General features: G+C 47.3%; 1 protein-coding gene across 1 annotated transcript in view; it reads left to right on the top strand.

The window, feature by feature from the left end:
* LOC146346768 (neural-cadherin-like) overlaps window positions 1-23,902 on the top strand; it is an 86,991-nt gene continuing 63,089 nt past the window's right edge. Inside the window, exons 1-2 of the mRNA XM_084849110.1 lie at window positions 1-1,058; window positions 20,151-20,345. Of these exons, the coding sequence (XP_084705236.1) occupies window positions 23-1,058; window positions 20,151-20,345 (1,231 nt within the window). The 5' untranslated portion in view covers window positions 1-22. The remainder of the gene's footprint in view (window positions 1,059-20,150; window positions 20,346-23,902) is intronic.

The following is a 23,902-nucleotide window of genomic DNA, read 5'->3' as shown; positions in this document are numbered from 1 at the left end:
GGGCGCGGCAGGCGTGGGGAGAATGAGGGACTTGGTCCGGGGCCCGCCTGCTTCCAGGCTGCCCTTTCTCTGCCTCGGGCTCCTGGCCGGCTGGGGCGGCTCCTGGTGGCGCCCCGCGGAGGGCGGTCGCTGGCCCAGCCCGCCCCGCGCGCTCTGCTTCTACGGGCAGGTGCCCGAGAACAGCCCGCCGGGGACGCGGGTGCGAGGGCTGCGGGTGCCGCTGCGGAGGCTGCCGCTGGCCCCGGCTCAGCCGCCCGGGCAGTGGGCTCTGGAGGGCGACGGCGCCTCCCACTTCGCCCTGCAGCTGCGGCCGGCCGAGGGGGGCTCGCTGCTGCTGCTGCGCACGGCCGAGCGCCTGGACCGGGAGGCGCGCCCTCGCTACAGCCTCTCCTTGCGGGGCCCGTCGCGGGCGGCGCTGGTCCGGCTGCGGGTGCTGGACCGCAACGACCGTCGGCCGCGCTTCCCGCCGAGCCCCGCGCGGCCGCTGGACGCGGGCGAGCTGTCGCCGCTGGGCTCGGAGGTGGCGCGGCCGCGCGCCCTGCACGCCGACGAAGGCGCCAACGCGCTCCTCCCGCACGGCTCGTGGTCGTGGCCCGGCGGCGGCGGCGGCGGCGCCGCGGGCTCCCTGCTCGGCTTGCGCCGCCTCAGCCTCTGGGTCTCGGCCCAGGACCACGGGCTGCCCCGGCCCTTGCGCAGCCCCGCCAGGCGCCTGGAGCGGGCGGTGCGGAAGAGGGCGAGGGCGCCTCGGCCGCGGCAGCGGGAGGAACAGGACGGCGCCCTCGCCAAGCCGCGCACGGCCCGCTCCCTCCTCGCGTCCTCCAGCCCCGTCTACAACGTGCGCATCCCCGTCGGGGCGCCGTCTGGGGAGCCTGTCTTCACCGTCCCGGACACGCGCTACCAGGAGGCCGCCGGCAGCTGGTTCGAGCTGGCCTCTCCGGCGGCGGGCTCCTTTCCGGTGGAGTTGGACAGGGGCTCCGGCCGACTCTTTCTCAGCCGACAGTTGGACAGGGGAGGCCGGACCGAGGTGATGATCAAGGTGCATCGCATGGACGGGGAAGGTAAGGCTGAATCTGAAGCATGGCTCAGTCCCGGGATAGCGGAAGTCACGAGTGCCTCTGAGCATGTGTAGAGTTTAAACCTGCAGGAGCCTCCCCGTCTTTGGATAAAAGGGCAGGACTTCAAGGCTGATCAGCATGGCTTCAGGGTGGCTTGAGCATAGTTGACCTATGGCAGGCATCCCCAATGTGGTGTCCTCCGGATGTTTGGGATTTCAACTTCCATCAGGTTTATCCAGCACGACCAGTGGTCATGGGAGTTGTCATCCAAATCACCTGGAGGGCACCAGGTCGGGAAAGGATGACATAGGGGAAGGATGAATTAACTGCCATAAAACCTGCCCACTGGCTTAGATGGCTTTTAAAGGGGTTTAGAAAGATTGATGGAGAAGACATCTATTGGAGCCTATTGGCTATGAGAGCTTAATGGAACCCAGTGTTCAAAGACAGCATGTCACTGGGACAGTGGGGCATTTAGGTAAGATAATTTTTAGACCCTTGATTTCATGGTCTGACTGTCCATCCCCCCCCAGCGCACATGCTCTTTAGATAATAATGTGTATTATTTCCGTTACCACAAAATGAGGTAAGCCAGTCCTGCTGTGTATGTGGGCTCACCTCCACATTCTGTTGAGTGGGGCCCTGCAGTTCTTCTCCAAACTCTTGCTCTGGTGGTACCACTGATTGGGGGCAGCAACATGAGAGTGTTTGGCCTTTGTGCCTTGCTTTGAGATTTCCCAGACTGGCTACTGTGAAGAAACTGTATGTTGGACTAGATCAATCTTTGATTTGATCTAGCAGGGCTCTTACGTGCTTGTCAGCCCCAGCCCTTCTCTGGTTGATGGCATGCTGTGAATGATGCCATACCTATGACAGTTTGCCACACGTCATGCTACAGAGTCTGCTGGACATTCTGCTTGGAAGGATGGATCAGATGATCAAACTACACTTTGAACTGTATGGACTCTGTATGGAGTTTATTTATCTGTATGGACCCTGTCTTGTGTCCAGTTAAGGGCCACTTCACATCATAGGTTTCCCTCAAATTACTTCTGCCTGGGAAATAACATGCAACATGTTTGTCTCATGTAACAAGATTGCACACTTGTATTTTATTTAATGTACACTTGTCCAATCTAGTGTTGGATTGCAACTTCCATCATCCCCAGAAAACATCTGGAGATGGCTGATGTACACCATGAGCAAAAGGTCTAGTTGGCTGCACATGTATGGGCATGGGGCGTTATGCACCATGAAATATATGTGATCTTCAGATAGGACCCATGTGGACTGCACCGCATTCTTTCTCATGCACAAGTGCTTTTGATATAGGGAAAACAACAACCATGTGAAATGGGCTTGCAGTGAAGACACCACAGGATTCCTTCAGCACCAATACAACTTGCAACTCAAATTGAATTTCGGCTTCCCTTGCTTTCAGTAGTTTTGTGATGGTACCATATGAAGCTGCCATCCTAGTATTATGTACCCTGACAGTGAGGGAGCTCTGGGGTTATTAGGCAGAAGTTCTTCCCATCACCTGAACCTTTTAACTGAAGAGGCCCCAAAGGGATTGAACCGGAGACTTCCTGCCTGTGAAGTGTGTGCTGTCACTGAGGACTCTAGTAAAAGTGGGTTGTGTTGCACGTTGGGCAGTGTGGGAAGCAGTCACAGAGAACTGTGAACTCTGTTTCGGTACTGAAAACAAAAAGGCACCTTATTCCTTAATTTAAAGTGTATGTATAATTTCCCCAGCCCCTAGTGAAGCACCAGTGTGATATGTTCCTAATGCCCAGTCCCAGCTAAGCAATCTTGCAGCTGCATTTTGAACCACTAACAAGTTTCTAGACTTCAAAGGTATAACCTAAATTGCAGTAGTCTAGTCTGGAGGTTACCAGAGCATAAGTGAAGCTCATATAATCCCATATATGTCACCATGATGCCCTTGGAGAAAGGGCAGGATACACATGTGACACATCAGCCTTCCACCAACCTGGTGATAAACAAACAAGCAGCTTGGCCCCAGACACTACAGGGCATCTCCACTGAAATGGTTTCCAGTTTGTTCTTGCTTTTGCCAGGAATCTACAGGAAGGACAAGACTTTCACTATTATGGAGTGGCCATCACAAACTATGTACATCTGCTTGGTGTTTGGAGGCATTTCTACATGAGGCTTTTATCCCGCACCTTTACAAGGCTTCTGCTTCTGGATTCTTTGCAGGATTAAGATTGGCTCCTTTACATGTGCCTGTTTCCAGGGGTTTTCTTTCTCTGCCTTTCTGTTTGTTTCATAATATAACCACTAGATGGCGGTGTGGTATAGCCGAATTGTGCAATTACACGAGACTCTTATTCCGCCATTTCTAAATAATACCAGACTTTCCTTGTTAGGAAAAAAACCACAATAATGGTTGCAAAGTACCTGGAAGATGATGACATCGTATAAAGGACCCTCAGACTACCATGAGTGAGCAGTCACAAGAGCACAATAAAAGCCTCATGTAGAAAGGCTTTGAAAGTGGCAGGGGGATAATGTTAAGAATGACGTGCTTTGTCACCGAGGTAATGTTAATGATCATAGCAATGGAGGATATTTAGATAAGTGTGAATATGCAAACAAAGATCTAAACCAAGACAACAAACTTCATACTGACTCCCATCCCGGGTCTTACTTGTTATACGAGGGTGAGTTGAAGTCTCAAATTTTACTTGTTCATTTTTGCCATATGGGGATGCTAGTTCTTTTCTCAAGGTGCCCATAGCACCTGCAGAGATTTCTATGTGTTTGGATTGCACACCACATGAATTGAGACATGGGAACCGAGGAAGCTGCCTTACACACAGTCAGACCGTTGGTTCATCTAGCCCGGTGGTTCTCCGGGGTCTTGGGCTGATGTCTTTCTCCTCACCTTCTACTTGATCCTTTTAACTGGAGATACCAAGGATTGAATCAGGGACATTCTGCATGCAAAGCAGGTGTTCCACAGCTGGGCCGAGCATGCATTGGGGCGGGGCCAACATAATTAAGTGACGCTGGGGAGTTTGGGCACGTGGTTTGCAAATCTGCTCAGCACCACTGTGAAGCCACCCCTCCAGTTCTTGCTGCTCAGCTGCGATGAGGATGTAGCGGGGGGAGTGGCCTGGCAGCAGGGCTGATTGGGCATGCAGCCTGGAGTGCCGAAGTCCCCAACACCACCAGCTTAATTAATCCAGCCCCACCTCTGACATAAGCCTGATTAGGAAGGAGGGGGAAGTGAGTTTGGTTTGTGCAGTGCTGTCGGCCCTGCCCCCACCACCATGGGCAGGTAAGCAGCAGCTTGGGGGTGCCATTTGGCACCCCCATCCTGATTCACCTGCCTGGTTCTCTGGCAGGAGGTGCAGAACTGGGTGTTCCTCACTTCAGGTTTAGGTTCCCCCTCAAATGGTCCATTCCATTAAAAGCCCTAGTCTAGACAAGGCCTTTGTGCAAGTTTGTTCTAACCTAATCAGTTCAAACCAGGCAATCTGAGTTGTGTTAATAGTGATGAAGGTTGCTGATGTTTTTACTTATGAAACCAATGGTACAATCAATGTACTGTTCTTTTATTTAAAAAGAACTCTGTTATGATCGTTACTGTGACCCTCTTAACAAAGCAATGTTCTGCTTCATCCTGTGCCTGATAATGTATTGATAAGACAAAGGCCTTGGGGTGGAAATATTTTCAGTGATCATGTAGGACAAGGTCATGCCACACTTCTTCTAGGGCAGCTATTCAAAATGATGTTAGAATTGGATTAACTGCAAAATAAAATGTGCTGGGAAAAGTGTTTGGTTTCTATAATGGTTTAATTACTCAAGGTACTATCAAATTGGCAATGGAGTCATAAAACGTAGGAAGAGGACTAAGCAAAATGTAACCCTATTATTAAATACACTGTGAAAAGAATCAGAATTTTTGGTATCTATACAAGGGAGGGGGCAGGCGGGCACCATCTTGTCCTTTACCTCAGGCAGCACAATGTTTTGGGCCAGCCTTGAATCCAGAAAGGTCCCCCATTATGTCTGTTGTTTTGTGGGAACCAGGCCTGAGTTGACATCTGTTTGCATAGAAAGGTCTACTTCACATGTGCTATACGGTAGCTACTAAGACAGCCTCTCCCAACTTGGTGCCCTCCAGATGTTTTGAACTACAACTCTCAGCATTCCTGACAACTCCATGCTGGCTGGAGCTGATGGGAGCTAAAGTCCAAAACATCTGGACGGAGGGCACCAGTTGGAGAAAGGTGGGTGGGGGGAAGCTTTCCTGTGGCTGGTTCTGTGCTGTGCTAGTAATGTTTGGGCGTCTTGATCACACATGCATTGCCTGGCTCATGTGATTTCCTTACCACACCAGCACCATACCTCCATTGGAGAGCTGCTTGATGCTAACATGCTACACCAGGAAGAGATGTAGAAGTGAGATACTGAGGGCCATTACTTTAAATCTGTCTCTAGCAGTTACATCTTCCCCATTATTACCCTAGAATAGGTGTAGGGCTCCCAATCCAGATCTTAAAAGCCCCCCTATACCCCACTCTAGGGTCCTGGCCCAGGTTGGGCCCCCTGCACCTACTCTAAAGTAAAAATGAAGAAAAGACGTAGCTGCTGGACACAGATTTAAAGTAATGTCCAGTTCGGCCCTCAGAGAATGCATTTTGTTGTCTTCTTGAGAAATCTAATTGTAGACCTGAAACTTCACTGGATGAGCCTGATCAAAGCACCACACCTCCTTCTATTCTTGGTTTTCTCTCATTACCAGGATGAGAGCCAAAACAGACATTATTTTAAACCTGTATCTAGCAGCAACATCTTTAAAAAAAAATTTACTCTAGAGTAGGTACAGGCCCCGCCAATCAGGACTATAGCATAGGGGACAGTGGTGCTTTTAAGGTCAAGGTTGGGGCCCCTGAGCCTACTCTAGGGTGAGAAAAGAAAAAAAAGTTATAGCTGATAAAGATTTAAAATAATGTCTGACTTGACCCTGGTTTAAACCCCACATGAACATAAACCAGGGGCTCTGTCCTTGAGCTCAAGTGCTGACATAGCTCAGGTTGGATCCACTTAATAGCTGCAGCTGATAGACAAAACAGCAAGTTTCTGGACTTACGTTATTTTGCTGCTGTGCTTGTTTGAGGCACTGGAAGAACCTTATTGTAAAAAACAACAACTGGGAACATAGGAAGCTTCCTTCAGCCCTGTGTGGGAAATGAGGGCCAAACCAGATGTGGGAGATCTGTGATCAGGTCTCCAGAAGTTTGTTTTAAAGGACCAAATTGGCTTAGGGCAGTGGGACCAGGGGAGGGGGACTAACTATTTCCCCTTGCCCTGGGTCCCAGTGAAATGCATACACACAGTTACACCAGTTATTAGCCCAACCAGGGATGGGTGAGGAATAAACAGACCTAATACAGCGGGGCTGGAGAACCTCCTTCAGCTCAAGGGCCAAATTCAATTTCAGAGAAGCTCCTGGGGGCCGGGCCACACTCCAGTGGTGGGCAGGGCCAAAGGCAAAGGGGGTGCAGATATATATATATATATATATATATATATATTTAAAACCAGCATATTGTAGCTCAAAGATCTTCCTGCCAGTAACTCAGCCTTAGGAAAGGCATTTCAACCTTTTAGAATGGAGGAAAGTGGCACAAAAGCCGGGAAACTACCTAATGATAAGTGGTTGGTTGAAGGAGGCATGGCTATCTCGGGACCCCCAGAGGGCCAGATTGGGGCTCCAGGAGGGCTGGATTTGGCTCCTGGTCCTGAGGTTCCCCACCCCTGCAATATAGGATTGGAACTGGGTTCAAATTTCCCCTCAGCCATGGAATTCTCTGGCTATGTTCGTAAATAACTAAGCTATGATTTATGTTAACCATGGTTTGTTGTTTTAGCCATGAACTGTCGTAGGGGTTAAACAACCCAAAAATTGTCCATGGTTGTTGGGTTAAATCTGGGTTGTTTAACCCATAAACAACCCAGAGTTTCCGGGTTTCGACGTCACAAAACAATCCAGGAACAGGTAGTTGTTAATTGAAAGCAGAAGTGGGGAGTGGGTGGGAGGATGATTAAACAACCGAAGAGTTGGCTGTGATGTGCAAACTGGGTCAGCGACAACCCAGATCTCAACAAATCACACCGTGGCGTTATATGTGAGCCAGACCTGGGAATAGTTATCTCTCAGCCTCAGTTTCCTACCTCTAAAATGGCGAGACACTTACCTTGTAAGAACTATTGAGGATAAACAAGTTCAGGCAATGGTATAAGCTACCATGAACATTAGGAAAAGGATTGGATACTGCTGCTAGTGCTTTGAATGATGCTATCCGTGGGATCGTGTGTGTTTTGGTTGTAGTGCTATTATCACCCACCCATTTCAGAATGATTTGGGCCAGGAGCTTCTGTTCTCCCGACCCCCTTTTTAGGTTAATATACATGGTGATGACATCTTGGAACAGCCCATTCATTAATGATTAAAAGCTTCCAATGGCCTCCTGCTCCCAGGGTTTTTAATTAGTATCTGGGAGAGCCAATTAGCAAAGGAAACATATCATCAAAAAAACCCACTTAATCTTTGAATTGGTCTAAAATTTGAAAGAGAGGAAAAGCACAATATCTGTATTGCTGGGACTACAGCTTCCTGCCGGGCCCCCACTGCTTTCCTTTTCTTCCTGCATAAATCTTTGTTTTCTTTTCCTTGATCTTGTTGGGGATCCCAGTGTCTGCCCTACTTGAGAGACAAAGCTACCCTAAGCTGCATGTTCTACCCTGCCACAGCTTTATGAAAATGAAAAATCCTTTTGTGAGAGTTTGAGAATCCATCCTGCAGTTTTGAGAGGAGTTAGAGGGGTTCTATCCTTTTTTCTTTCTTTCTCACCAAAATGGGAAGCCAAAAGACCCAGGGGTTAATGCGCTATGCTCTGTATTTTAGTAGTCCTTAATGCTCTATACAACAAACAATCTCATTTTACTTGTTTGTAGTTATTTATTAAATTTATCAGATGCCCAGTAGCTGAGGTTCTCTGGGTCCCAAACAAAATAATGACAAATTGCCATTCCAATAACACCAGTTAATACTGCACAAAAATCCTATAAAACCAAGACAACAGAAAGAGAGCAGATATGAAATACAAATTCAGCAGCAACTGTATAATACAGAAGACCATAAATCATCCTAAATTCATCATAAAATGCATGCAATTTGACAATGTACAGTCCACCCCCATGGCTCCATAAAACCCTACAAATTAGCAATATATTATAAATAAAAAACCAAGTGCATTGATGCAAAATCAAAAAAAGACTTCATAAATACTAGAAAGAGGGAGCAGCAGAGCAAAATATAGAAGTTCTATTCAGCAAATTTCAGAGACTATGCAGTCTAGACCATCTTTCTGGTTAAACAACCTGTGGTTTTTAAACTTTTCTTGTTGATGAACAAGTCCTGCCTCCCAAAGGTAGGTCTGAAACAAAAGACTTTCACCATTCATCTGAAAATAAGTACTAAGCTGTCCCAGCAGGCCTCTTTGAGGAGGGTGTTCAACATTGAGGATGCCATCACAGAAAAGGCCCTGCTCCTTGTTGTCCTCAGGCTAGCCTCTGACAATGATGGTGCTTAAAACACTCCACAACCGAAGTGGATGAAGAAGCTCATAAGGGAGGAGGCATTCTCTTAGGCTTTGGGCCAGTTTAGGATCTTATTTTATTTATTTATTTATTACATTTATATCCCGCCTTTTTTCCTCAGTACATAACCCAAGGCAGTGTACATAATCCTCTTAATCTTAAAAGTTCAGAGCCAGGACATTTGCAAATAAATTGATAACCACAGCAGAACTCTTAGCACAGCTGTTATGTCTCCTGGACTGATGTATTAGCAGGACCTGATTCATCAGCCACACCTGTTGTTGAAAGACGCGACCTGGCTACTGTTGCTCACACCTTGGTGACTTTTAGATTAGACTATTGTAATGCACTTTATGAGGGGCTGCCTTTGAAGATGTGTTCTCATCAGGTTCCTGGCTGAACCAAGCCCAGGGGAGACCTATTTAGAGGAGAAGGAGGATTGAGAGCAAACCCCACTCTTACAGAAGACACAGGGCAATCTGAGCAGTCTTGTTGCAGGGATGCCTCACCTAAAGTCCCAAAGAATCTCTCCACCTCCATCCTGATCCCTGCCATGGTTTCCGCTTCCTCATCCCATGGCTCAGAAGAGCACTGGCGGTGACATACCAGGTGGGACACACAACAGTCATCATCAGTGGCTGTCAGGAGATCCTTTCACCCAGAGTCTACTTGGGAGCAAGGATCTACTCATGAGGAGGAGGGCACAGTTGTAGCCACTGAAGAAGCAGACCTAGCTACAACTGGAGAATGACGGAGACCCATTTTATAACCCCTCAGTCTTTCCCCTGATAGTTGCTGGGTTAATAGCTGGCTTGCTGCAGCCATGTATTCAGGACAGTTTGGAAACTTCACTTGGTGCAAAATGAAGCAGCCTGCCTATTCACAGGTGTGGACTAATATTCTGTATCGGGGGTAGGCAATGCACCTATGGTCACTTGTGTGCTTCTCTGGATGCCTTTCTTGGCACCGGCCAAAGTGCCCTCCCCCTCCCCCCTTAAAAAAAATTAATACATTTTCTTACTGAGAGCCAGTGTAGTGTAGTGGTGAAAGTGACGGACTGGGAGCCGGGAGATCCGGGTTCTAGTCCCCACTTGGCCATGGAAGCTCACTGGGTGACTTTGGGCCAGTCACAGACTCTCAGCCCAACCTACCTCACAGGGTTGTTGTTGTGAGGATATAACGGTGAGGAGGAGGATAATGTAAGCCGCCTTGAGTTCCTTGCGAGAGGGAGAGAGGGAGAAAGGCGGGGTATAAATGCAATAAAATAAATAAATAAATAAATAAATAAATAAATAAATTACTGGCACCTGAGATTGCTGTGAAACAGGTTTCTGTTGGTGCTGAAAACTCTGGGTTCAAAGGAGTTGTTTAGTGTACTGGGGCTCAGATCCCACCTCTGCCTTCTACTCAGTCTTCTGGGCAGGTTACTTGCCCTTTCCCATGCCTCCCAAGGCAGGCATTTTGTGGTGATGCCAGGACAGTTTCTCAAACTGCCAAATGTGCCCAAGGATCTACCCCTGTACTGTATCATCTGTTTTGAATCATTTGCACTGGTTGCCAGTGCCGTTTTTTACCTTTTAAACCCTAAATGGCCTGAGTTCTGATTATTTCAGGAATTGTCTCCTCCTGTATGAGGTCACCCAGCACTTACCTTCTTCTGATGAGGCCCTGCTCCAGATCCCATCTTATGGGGAAGCTAGACTAGCCTCCACCATGAGTAGGGTCTTTTCTATAGCAGCCCGATACTGTGGAACAGTCTTCTCCTTACTAGCTTTCTGCAGACAAATGAAAACTTTTTTATTTTCATTTGGTGCTCAGTTGGGAATTAACCACTGTTCTTCCATATTTCGTTTTGCTATTGCTACACTGCTGTTTTCAGTTTGTATTATTTATTGTTTTAATTGTTGTAAACTGCTATGGAGCTTTGGTAAAATATAAATATTTTAAATAAAGAAATAACGGCCTATCCTCAGAGATCAGTTTGCTTTCAAGAACAATTCATATGTGAGGTGCGTTTATTTCCCTCAAAATAATGTGGGTCTTCAGGGCCTTAGATGGTGAATGGAGTAGCCAAAAGCTGAAGATGCATAATTCAGTTCAGTGGACCCATTCACACATGCACAGGGGAAGGGTGTTTAGGGTAACTACGGATGCGGGGGGAGGGGCGTGTTAGTTAAACAATGACATGCAGGCCAGTCACGTGACTGGGAACCACATGGCGCGGCGTGGTTCCGCTATTCTCCCTCCCCCCACCCTCCGTTTGTAGTTATCTGACGATCTTACCGGAGTGGTTAGCGTGCATCCCGACAGCCTCCGTGGCACAAGCAGGTTCCAGTGACAAAAATGGCTGCATGACCGTAGAGAAAGTCTGTGGCAGCTAGAGCATCACCTGCAATGGCAGATGCTCTAGCTGGTAGACTCTATGGTCACAGCCTGGAAGTCCTCTGGAGCCACCCGTTTAAACCACCAGGGAGCCTGCCAGATGACCCAGTAAGCCACCCCAGGGCCCCTTAACCCTTTTGCAGGGGGTGGTTAGCAGGGGTGGCTTACTAACCCCGGGGAACATGGTCTTCTCCCCCCACACGACAGGCTAAGCCACCATAGTTAGCTAAAATTCCCCAACCATCATGGCTTAGCGTGACGTCTGAACAGGCCCAGCATGTCCTGTGTGTCTATTTTGCTTCACCAACTCTGGAGCTTTAAGAAAAATCCTCTTCATTTTAGTTTCTTTTTTTTATTCTTCCTTTAATGCATTCTGCACTCAAAATGTTCAAAGTAGCCGCTTCGCTTTCTGGTGCATGTGGTGCACATGAAAGCAGGTGTCATGTATTTTTTTTATAGATCTACCCATCAGTCCTAACACACTTTAGAGAGAACATGAGAGATCAAGGGAGTGATTATAGATCAGGAAAATGGTGCAAGTGGGGAAGGGTTCAAGGCTCTTCCCCCAGCGCACCTGCTCTCATCAGTGTTGGTCATGCCCCCACCCAAGCTGCTCTAAAATTAAAGTAAAAACACATTGATTCGGGGGTGATGGAAGCAGTTCCGTCAGTGGAATGATACCTTTGGATATAACCCATGGAACTTTACTAGGGGTCCAGACAATGTCATCTTCTACTCATAACCCTTTCATGTTTCCCATCACCTCTTCTGCCTTTTTTCTAACTGCAGAAAAGCTGTTACGGAAGAAAAGATGGAATAGTTGCACAATGCCTTCTAATTTTTAGTGCTAGGACTTCTCTGTCTGGAAGCATCCCGAATCATGGGATGAAGGTGACAGGTTTAGGAAAGCCTGAGATAGGAACATAGGAAGCTGCATTGCACTGAGACCATTGGCCCAGTATTGTCGACACTGACTGACAGTGGCTCTCCAGGGTTTCCGGCAGGGTTTTTTCCAGTTCTACCTGGAGATGCTGGGGATTGAACCTGGGACCTTTTTCTTGGAAAGCATTAGCTCTACCACTGAGCTGTTGCCAAGATCTTGAAGAACTACTGCTAGGTGGAAGTTGTTGTTCAGTCGTTAAGTCGTGTCCAACTCTTCGTGACCCCATGGACCATAGCAAGCCAGGCCTTCCTGTCCTCCGCTCTCTCCCGGAGTGCGCTCAAGTTCATCAGGTGGAAGTACGGATGAGAATTTCCTTTGGTTGGTTTTTTTTTTATAAGAACCTACCAAAATTAGCACATTTCTTCATAAACAGAATGGAACTAAGGTTTAAACAATGTGAACATGCAAGAAATTAAAACAGAGAAATTTGTCCATCCCAACTTTGAAGCAGATGGTATTGGGCTAGAAGGACCCAAAGACCTGACTCTGTATGAGACCGCTTAGGGGCACAATCCTATGCATGTTTAGACAGAAAAAGTGCTACAATTTTTGGGATTTGTAGGACTTTTTGTCCTACAACAACATGCTGGGAGTTGTAGGATTTGTAGCATAGGATTGTGTCTTAAATTGTTGTATTTGTATTCTGTTGATTTTTTTTATAGCCAACCAGGTGGTAGGAGAAAAGATGTAACAGCAGGATTCAGTTTTCAGCTCTTATTTCGAGCTGAGCAACCTCTTCCCAGAAATAGGCCTATTTCAGTCTCACTCCACTCAGCTAAAAATGTGGTGTGAATGCACCTGTTGTGATTTCTCAAGTTTCTGATGGATTTTGAGTGGAGATATATCAGCTTACTGATTGACTCCACTTCCAAAACCTAGAAGAATGGGGATCCTCCATAACATGAAATTGGAGTGTCCTCTGCCAAAACCAATCACTCTTATATTAAGAGTTAGACAGAACAATAAAAAAGAAGAAGAGTAGGTTCTGTTCTTTCACTTTGATTCTTTAACCAGGCCATACGATCCCTGCTCCTGATTTTGTGTCTGTGAGGTGGCTTTCTTTTGGCAATGACTGATTAGTATCAACAGATAGTTCAGCTATAGCATCAAGCTGTTTGTGTCAATGGAACAAAACAACATGTGACCATACTGATTCAGTATTTGCTGAATGCTTTTGCATGTCTGATCTTTTTGTTAGGCAGGGGCTTGCTTGAAAACCAGGAGAAGGGTACAGAATTTCTACAACTGTTCTTAGTTTGAGTCATCCCTCATCTCTGTCTCATGCAGACACACCCCACACAGATGCGGCACTGTCACATGAGAGTCGTATCACTAGATTTGTCACCTTGCAACAAGGACACTGGGCATATACATTTAATAACTGTAATTAAATCCTCCACTGCATTGGAAATCTGGGATCCTGCTTGGCAGAAGAAGTGGTGATGGTGGTGGGTGGAAATGGCAGGACTTGGAAGGGAAGAGGAGAAGAGATCTGCATGTGCCTAATTTCCCACTACACCAGCGGGAGTGAGTGTGTTTAAAGGCATGAGAGCCAGTGTGGTGTAGTGGTTAGACGGTTAGACTGGGACTTGGAAGCTCCCTGCTTGGCCATGAAGTTCACTGGGTGACCTTGGGCCAGTCACTGACTCTCAGCCTAACCTTCCTCACAGAGTTGTGGGGATAAAATGGAGAGGAGGAGGAACACCATGTAAGCCACCTTGGGTTCCTTGCAAGAGGAAAAGAGGCAGGATATAAATGTAGGAATGAATGAATGAATGTGTCTGGTGTCCAGGTTGCAATGTGGTCTGCCTATGGTTCTTCATTGGTGTGATCCCACATAGTTGTGGTAGGTGTGTCAGTGACAAGATTGGCGCTGCCCACATGGTTGCCATATATTCTCTCTTGCACACACACACACACACACATCCTGCAGCTGCCTGAGATGTATTATAAACTAGCATATTGGGTAAAAGTCTTTGTAAGTTCTATGCAGGACCAACAGCCAGTTAAATTAGCACTGTGTAAATGCTTCATCTCCCCTTCATGGTTCACTGCCTTGTTGTGGCGAAGGGGCTTGCGTAACTCAGTGAAGCCATAAGCTATGCCATGCAGGGCCACCCAAGACGGACAGGTCATGGCAGAGAGTTCTGACAAAATGTGGTCCACTGGAGAAGGAAATGGCAACCCACTCCAGTATTCTTGCCAAGAAAACCCCATGGAACGTAACACAAGGCTAAAAGAGATGACACCGGAAGATGAGCCCCTCAGGTCGGAAGGTGTCCAATATACTACTGGGGAAGAGCAGCGGGTATTTCCAAGTAGCGCCAGAAAGAGTGAAGCGGCTGGGCCAAAGCCGAAAGGACACTCAGCTGTGGATGTGTCTGGTGGTGAAAAGAAAATCCGATGCTGTAAAGAACAATTTTGTTTAGGAACCTGGAATGTCAGATCAATGAATCAAGGTAAGTTGGAGGTGGTCAAACATGAGATGGCAAGATTGAACATCGACATCTTGGGAATCAGCGAACTCAAATGGACAGGCATGGGCAAATTTAATTCAGGTGACCATCATATCTACTATTGTGGGCAAGAATCCCTTAGAAGAAATGGAGTAGCACTCATAGTCAACAAAAGGGTGGGAAAAGCAGTACTGGGGTACAATCTTAAAAACGATAGAATGATCTCAGTACGAATCCAAGGCAAACCATTCAACATCACAGTAATTCAAGTCTATGCCCCAACCACTGAGGCCGAAGAAGCTGAGGTTGATCGGTTCTATGAAGACCTACAACACCTTCTAGAACTAACACCAAAAAAAGATGTCCTCTTCATCATAGGGGATTGGAATGCTAAAGTAGGGAGTCAAGAAATCACCGGGATAACAGGCAAGCATGGCCTTGGTGTACAAAATGAAGCAGGACAAAGGCTAATAGAGTTTTGCCAAGAGAACACGCTGATCATAGCAAACACTCTTTTCCAACAGCACAAGAGACGACTCTACACATGGACATCACCAGATGGTCAATATCGAAATCAGATGGATTATGTCCTTTGCAGCCAAAGATGGAGAAGCTCTATATAGTCAGTCAAAACAAGACCTGGAGCTGACTGTGGCTCAGATCATGAGCTTCTTGTTGCAAAATTTCGGCTTAAATTGAAGAATGTAGGGAAAACCACTAAACCATTCAGGTATGACCTCAATCATATCCCTTATGAATACACAGTGGAGGTGAGGAATAGATTTCAGGGATTAGACCTGATAGACAGAATGCCTGAGGAACTATGGACGGAGGTCCGTAACATTGTTCAGGAGGCAGCAACAAAATCCATCCCAAAGAAAAAGAAATGCAAGAAAGCCAAGTGGCTGTCTGATGAGGCTTTACAAGTAGCTGAGGAAAGAAGGGAAGCGAAAAGCAAGGGAGAAAGGGGAAGATATATCCAACTGAATGCAGACTTCCAGAGAATAGCAAGGCCTTCTTAAATGAACAGTGCAAAGAAATCGAGTAAAACAACAGAATGGGAAAGACTAGAGATCTCTTCAAGAAAATTGGAGATCTCAAGGGAACGTTTTGTGCAAAGACAGGCATGATCAAGGACAAAGAAGGCAGGGACCTAACAGAAGCAGATGAGATTAAGAAGAGGTGGAAAGAATACACAGAAGAACTATACAGGAAAGATCTGAATGTCCCTGATAGCCATGATAGTGCGGTCACTGAACTTGAGCCGGACATCCTAGAAAGTGAAGTCAAGTGGGCCTTAGGAAGCATTACTAACAACAAAGAGCCAGCGGAGATGATAGTATTCCAGCTGAGCTATTTAAAATCCTAAAAGATGATGCTGTTAAAGTGCTGCATTCAATATGCCAACAAATTTGGAACACTCAATAATGGCCGCAAGACTGGAAAAGGTCAGTTTACATTCCAATTCCAAAGAAGGGCAACGCCAAAGAGTGTTCAAACTACCGCACAATTGCGCTCATTTCACACGCCAGCAAGGTGATGCTCAAAATCCTACAAGCTAGGCTTCAGCAGTATGCGAACCGAGAACTACCAGAAATACAAGCTGGGTTTCGAAGAGGCAGAGGAACTAGAGATCGAATCGCCAACATTCGCTGGATCATGGAGAAAGCAAGAGAATTCCAGAAAAACATCTATTTCTGCTTCATTGACTACGCTAAAGCCTTTGATTGTGTGGATCACAACAAACTGTGGCAAATTCTTAAAGTGATGGGAGTACCAGACCACCTTACCTGTCTCCTGAGAAACCTGTACGAGGGTCAAGAAGCAACAGTAAGAACCAGACATGGAACAACCGATTGGTTCAAAATTGGGAAAGGAGTATGACAAGGCTGCATATTGTCACCCTGCTTATTTAACTTATATGCAGAGTACATCATGAGAAACGCCGGGTTGGATGAATCAGAGGTCGGAATTAAGATTGCTGGGAGAATTATCAACAACCTCCGATATGCAGACGATACCACCCTAATGGCAGAAAGCGAAGAGGATCTCAAGAGCCTCTTGTTGAGGGTGAAAGAGGAGAGTGCAAAAGCTGGTTTGAAACTCAACATTAAAAAAACTAAGATCATGGCATCTGGCCCCATCACTTCCTGGCATATAGAAGGGGAAGAAATGGAAGCAGTGACAGATTTTACTTTCTTGGGCTCCAAGATCACCGCAGATGGTGACTGTAGCCATGAAATTAAAAGACTCTTGCTCCTTGGGAGGAAAGCTATGGCCAACCTAGACAGCATAGTAAGAAGCAGAGACATCACCTTGCCGACAAAGGTCCGTCTAATCAAAGCTATGGTTTTCCCAGTAGTAATGTATGGCTGTGAGAGCTGGACTATAAGGAAGGCTGAGCGCCGAAGAATTGATGCTTTCGAACTGTGGTGCTGGAGAAGACTCTTACGAGTCCCCTGGACTGCAAGGAGGTCAAATCAGTCCATCCTAAAGGAAATCAATCCTGAGTGCTCATTGGAAGGACAGATACTGAAGCTGAAGCTGAAATATTTTGGCCACCTAATGCGAAGAGAAAACTCTCTGGAAAAGACCCTGATGCTGGGAAAGACTGAAGGCAAAAGGAGAAGGGGACGGCAGAGGATGAGATGGCTAGATAGCATCACCGATGCAATGAATATGAACTTGAGCACACTCCGGGAGAGAGCGCAGGACAGGAAGGCCTGGCGTGCTATGGTCCAGGGGGTCACGAAGAGTCGGACACGACTGAACGACTGAACAACAACAAAAATGCTTCATCTAGAGCTCCTGGAACTGAGAGAACCTATCACACTGCTCTCAACAGATTATGCTGCATCTATAATCCAGTAAATTATGTTTTATCTATGACTAAATATTAGTTGCCTTGTGTATAATGTGAATGCCTTTGTTGAGGGGTCTTGCTGAACTACCCCAACTGTAAAACTGATTGAGGTCCAGATAGCTTTCGCTGTTAGTGCATCTTGTAGGCTCAGTTTTGGAGCTCACTGGTGTTCATGAAGGCTCAAGTTCAGATGCAAGCCAGCTAGCATTGATTGCAATGGCTATTATCCTCCGGCTGTGAAGTGAACTGTGTGTAATTAGCGGATTTGCTCAGGGACTGATTTCTGAGAGCTAATTTGCATGCCACCATGATGGCCTCAATGCCTTGTGGGACTTCACGGCATAATGGGAACGTATGTCACAGTTCCAAATCAGTGGGTATCGCTTCCTTTTTCATGCATAGTTGGGAGTTTTCTTACACCTACAATTCATTTTTACATTCCCGGAGGCCGAAGGGCTAACTTGCTTTCAGAGAATTAGCTCATCTGCCGGAGTCTTACCATTCTCAACCAGGGGCAGCTTGACTCTATTTCCCTGAGCATCCATTGATGTCAATGCAAGCATTTTCTAAGCTTAATTGCCATGCAGGATGTGGTATTTTTAGGGGGCATCATAGCTGGGGAGGGAAGGGTTAACCCTCCCCTCCCCACTTACTGCACCCCCCCCCCCAAATTTGGTTTAGGGGGAAGAATCCCACTTGTGCCAATGGAAGATTCCACCCTAAGCGTAATTGCCTTGTGAGGGGGTATTGGGGGTGCAGTTGGGAAAGGATGGGTTAATTCTCCTCTCCTTACTTGTTCCACCCCCCCTCAATCCTCCCCCCAATGTCACAGTTACGTTTAGGGGGAAAAAACCTTCCATTGCTTCCCCCCCCAAAGCCTAGTTGCATGGATGCTGGGCAATTTTCTCCAGGAAGAAAGAGACGAGCCCTATGCAGGCATTTGCCTGCTTGCATGTAGGGAAAAAGTGAGGACGGGGATGTGCATGTTCACGTAAGCCCCACCCCCAAGGTCCCCACATGCCCAACTTCCAGTTAGACCTTCACGTATTGAGTGAAAGATTTGAAAAGGGCTCTGTAAGTGTGTTCAGCTGAGCACAATGACAGAGCTCCCTCAATCGGAAACCCTGATAAAGCAGGGTTTGTGATCACAGTAACATGTACCCTTCCTGCCACATACTTGGGCCCTGGCACTATTCACATCTTAGACCTCCCTAAGAGGAGTTGGACTCGATGGTCTTATAGGCCCCTTCCAAGCCTACTATTCTATGATTCTATGACTCCCATCTAGCCATTCTTCAGTGGCTAACTAGATTTTTTAGTTATTGTTATTGCATTTACATCCCACCTTTCTTCCATCATGGTACTCAAGGTGGTTACATGGGATTCCCAGGTGGTCTCTCCTCCAAGTACTGACCAGACCCAGAACTGCTTAGCTTCAGTAAGATGGCTTCCACATGTGCCTTCAGGTCATGCCCTCGGATGTGATGATGATACAACCTGTGTGGTAGAACAGTGGGGTATAACTTTGGGGGTGGTCAATTTTTAAAGTACAGCTTCAATGTGTGGGAAGGAGGGTGCTGAATACTCCCCCCTCCCTTTCTCCCTCCCCAGCTGCCTTTTCCCAGCTGCTTTTCTCCCTATGAAATCTCCCCTTCCTGTTATATCTGTTCAATAGTGACCCATGTTCTGGCCATGCTAAAATGAATGACAGAAGAGGTCCGTTGAAAAACACATTCCTTCCTAATGGTCATAGGAATTAATTAAACCCAGAGTGACTGATTGCTTCCACAGTGGATTTTAGGGACCATCAACAAATGGCTAAACAAAAACATATTGCCCATCCAAATGGCCACTGGAATGCATTGGGGTCATTCATTTTTGTATGTCCGACTTTGTTCTAAAACAAGTCTGCTGTTGTCACATTTTGTTAGACTCTGACCCACAGTCCACAACCTAACAATAAACCCTAGGTTATCTTCATGGGTTGTTCGTGATTAAGGGCACTTCTGCATGAGGCTTTTATCCCGCACCTTTACAGGGGCTTCTGCTTCTGGAGTCTTTGTGGGATTAAGATTGGCCCTTTTATGCATGCATTTTTCCTGGGATTTTTTTCCCTCTGCCTTTCTATATGTTTCATTATACAACCATTAGATGGCACTATAGTATAGTGGAATTGTGCATTTACATGAGGCTTCATTGGTGGGATTGAGAGAAAATCCAGACTTTCCTTTTTATGGAAAAAGGTACAATAATGGTTGCAAAGAGTGGGAGATGCCCTGGAGATGACATTGTTGTCTAAAGGACCCACAAACTACCATGACTGAGCAATCACGAGCTCACAGTAAAAGTCTCTTGTAGAAATGCCCTAACAAACCATGGTTTGCAAGCACAGCTGGGTTCACACAACACAACCTATGATTCAACAACAACCCATACTCAACCCGTATTCTGGTGTGTCGTGTTGTGTGAACCCGATTGGGTGCTTCTAGATGGATGATTGTTAGTGCTACCAATCAGAAGGTATTGTGCAGCTGTTCCATCTTTTCTTCCTTAATGGATTTTCTGTGGCAAGAAATAAGACGGAAGAATTGGTGGGAAAAGATGGGGGGATTATGAGTGGAAGATGTCATCTAGACCGCCTATGAAATTCCATGAATGAGGCAGGGCAATGGTGTGATAAAAGCCTCATCTGGAAGCACCCTATTAACATCTAATTGGAGACTCTCGACTGCTTGTTTTTTAAGTCCTGAAACTGTCTGTATAAACTCCAAGTTCTGATTTTTTTTTTAACTGTTGTGTGCACCTTTTAGACAGTGATTGGTATTTGTGCCGCGTGGTGATTGTTGCTGTTGAAGAGGAGCCCATCTCTTGGAGAATGTATCCATACCCCTATTTGGCTCGTGTTGATCCTGATGCCCAGGCGGGCACATCAGTCTACCAGCTTGTTGCCCATTACAGTAACAATGAAAATTCTAGTCCTGGGATATTCTATGCTCTGATTGCAGGTAAGCAAGTACTGCTTTCTGTTTGAAGATTCTAAGTCAGGGTGCAGAACCTCTTTCAGCCTGAAGGCTGAAGTCAATTTTGGAGAAGCTCTCGGGGGCTGCATTCCATTGGTGGGTGGGGGCAAAGACAAAGGGGGCAGGGCCAATAAACAAAAAAACCCAGCAGATTCTTCTTCATGGTCTCTGTGCATCACACATATGGGCTCTGCGCCTGCATGGAGATTCGTTCGGGAAACTTCCAAGCTGCAGAGTTTTTTGGCGGGAACCCCTCCCCCACCACCTGTGGCAGATATACCGCCTTCCCCTCAGTTCCTTTTCGATCGCCTTAGCGTTACTTTGTGGGGAACTTTTCGACATTCTGTCATGCTGCATTCCTATCTTGTCTTCTAAAACCTCTTTTCTTCCTTTACCACCTTCTTCTTCTTTATCTTATAACAAGAGAGAGTGGAGGAATAGAGAGAGAGAGAGAGCGTTAATTGTCGACAGTGTTGGAGAGCGTTGTTCACCTCAGTGGCGATGCATTTTTTCTCCTTCGGCATATGGCCCTGAAGCCTCCGTTCAGAAGGTGCATGGCTTGTGGCAGTAAGGTGCCCTCTTTGGACGGCCACTCTGTCTTATTTGCTTGGGAGAAACCCACAAGGTTGAATCTTCCCACCACTGCCAATTGCTATCAAAGCAGGCTCGCAAGAATAGAGCTGACATGCCTAAGGCCCAAAGTCCCAGTGACCAGCCCGTCGTTGCCCCCTCCACAAGTGCAGAGGCGGCTCTTGCAATTCACTCTTCTCCCCCGCTAACTGCTGAGCTGGTTTGGGTAGACCCACCTACTCCGGGAAGGAGCCTGGCCATATTGGCGGCAAAAAAGCTCTCAAAATGGGCAAAGCACCCTAAACCAGCAGCGGACACACCAGAAAAGAAGAGGAAAAAGAAATCCTCCCAACAACAGGAAAAGGAGCGGGACCTACCACCTCCGCCTCCTCTACTTGATTCTCCAATTCATGTTGTGCCCCGCATGCATGCTGTTACTCTGGACCCGGCCTCTACGGTCTCGGAGGGTGAGTTGAGGGACACACCAACCCCACCACCCCGTGCAGTTCTAAGAGCCCTGGAACGGAGATCCAGGTCTCCAACACCGTGTTGCTATGACATCCAGTCACCTCAGTATCGACCTGTGTTTTCACCTTGACAGCCTCCTTGATACTGATCTCTGGATTGATACTGTCAGCATTGTTGGCCAGCGTAATACGGCCGTGAGTGCTCATGCTCTCCATCCTGAGATTGGGACCGTTTCTCAGCCTCTTTGTCTCCTCCCCACCGACAGCACTTGGATACAGACTGGAGGCTCCAGAGGGACCACGACCTCTTCCTTGATCAGTCCCATTACTTAGGAGCTACTTCTCCATTGCATGCTCCCTTTCAGCCCAGACAACGCTACGGTTTCAACACTCAGGATGTCTTCTGCCCTCCTCCTCTGGTACCAAGGCGCTCTGCGTCTTAGCACTACAACAATCCATCAAGCCCCACCACCTCCAATTCCACCTCATGCACCTGATGTGCACAATGCCCTGCCCACTCACAGGAATCTCGGGAGGGCTGCCAATCAGACTCCTCCTATTCCTCTGTCCCTGCATTGACCTCATCACCAGACGAGGTTGTTGGGACACGGGATAGAGCCTCGCCTTCCGAAGACATGGGCCACTTCTCTGAGCAGGTGCTGAGAATGGCTCAATCGTTGGGCATCGAGGTACAACAACCTCCACAACAACTCCGCAATCCGGTATTTGATGCCGTCATGATGGACCTGTCCACCCCGGTGGCCATTCGCTTTCTTCCAGCCCTGCTGAGTGCAGTCCAGAAGATGTGGAAAGTGCCTTTGTCCTTGACCCCAACATCCAAGAGGCTGGAATCGATGTACAGGGTTCAAGAGACGGATGTGTCTTTCCTCTTCTCACATCCTAAACCGAACTCCATAATAGTGGAGTCTGCTCAAGGTCACTCGCAGAAAACACATGCCTTGCCTGTGGATAAGGAGGGCTGTAAACTCGATCTTGTCGGATGTCGTCTTTACTCTTCAGTGGCATTGGGACTTAGAATCTCCGACTACCAGGTGATGATGGCCAGGTATCAGCTCTTCCTCTGGGAGAAAATGGATTCCCTTACCGCGTACCTCCCTGAGGATCAATGAGACTGAGCCAGGATGTTTCACGCGAAGGCATCCAAACTATCTCGTCAGCAGATCAATACCACACTTCATCAGGCGGACTGCAATGCCAAGGGCATGATGGGCTCTGTTGCCCTGAGGCAACATGCGTGGCTCCACTCTGCGGGCCTAACCTCTGAAGTTCGCTCATGGATAGAAAATCTACCCTTCCATGGCAAGGGTTTATTCAATGCAAAAATGGACGAACAGATGGACTCTGTGCAGAAAGCCAGAACGACCGCTTGTAAGATGGGCATCAGTCAATCCCAGCAACAACAACAGCAATATGCTCCGTACCATCAATGCCACTGGTACCGACACCAGACCTACCCACATTGGCAATCTGGGGACCAGACACCCAGATACCCTCAACAACAACAGCACCAACAAAGAAAAAACTACTCCCTCCCCAGGTTCCAACAAAAGGCGAAGGGTGAGGGATTCTCTAAACGTCATCTTTGACTTCAGCTCATCTCCCCTCCCTTCGGAGACCTTCTGAACAAATTCTATTTGGCCTGGACGAGAGTGACATCCGACAACGGGGTGCTCTCTATTGTCTGTCGTGGATACAAAATAGAATTCAACACTCTCCTGCCTCCAGGCCCAGTCTGGACCACTCCACCTTCGGAGGTCCTTCACAAAGAAACCCAATCTCTCCTACGAAAGGGTGCCATCCAGCACGTTCATCCAACCCTTGGTATGAAGGCGTTCTTCTCCAGGTATTTCACGGTACCAAAACAGGACGGAGGCCTCCGGCCCATTCTAGATCTTCGGGAGCTGAACAAGTTTATCACCCCCAAGAGGTTCAGGATGACAACCCTAGCCACAATTCTCCCACTCTTTTGGAAAGGCTCTTGGTTCTCCACGATCGACCTCGAGGATGCATACTTTCATGTAGCCATAGCACACTCACACAGAAAATTCCCCCGCTTTGCAATCGGAGAAGAACTTTTCCATTTCAATGTTTGGTCTTTCAACAGCCCTGCACGTGTTCACCAAGTGTATGGCTGTAGTCTGCACTTACCTCTGCCTAAAGGGAATGGAGATCTACCCATACCTTGATGATTGGCTACTAGTGGACTCTTCTCGAGAAGCCTTATTGTGCGCTATTGTGGATGTCTTAAATCTTCTTCAGGCACTGGGGCTATGGATCAACAAGGAAAAGTCTCATTTGACCCCCACATGAACAGTTCAATTCATAGGGGCTGTCCTCGATTCCAGAATGGGCTGGGCGTACCTTTTGTCGAACCCTATCACAAATCTCGTTGCACAAGCCACTTCGATATTCATCGCTTGCTGAGTTAGGGCACGTGACATCCAATGCCTACTAGGCCACATGGCAGCGATGGTGTCGGTCGTG

Source organism: Heloderma suspectum, chromosome 4, assembly GCF_057233095.1.
Source record: "Heloderma suspectum isolate Gila_16-S chromosome 4, 16-S_ref, whole genome shotgun sequence".
In the NCBI taxonomy this organism is placed as follows: domain Eukaryota; kingdom Metazoa; phylum Chordata; class Lepidosauria; order Squamata; family Helodermatidae; genus Heloderma; species Heloderma suspectum.
This window is presented reverse-complemented; position numbering and strand designations above follow the sequence as displayed.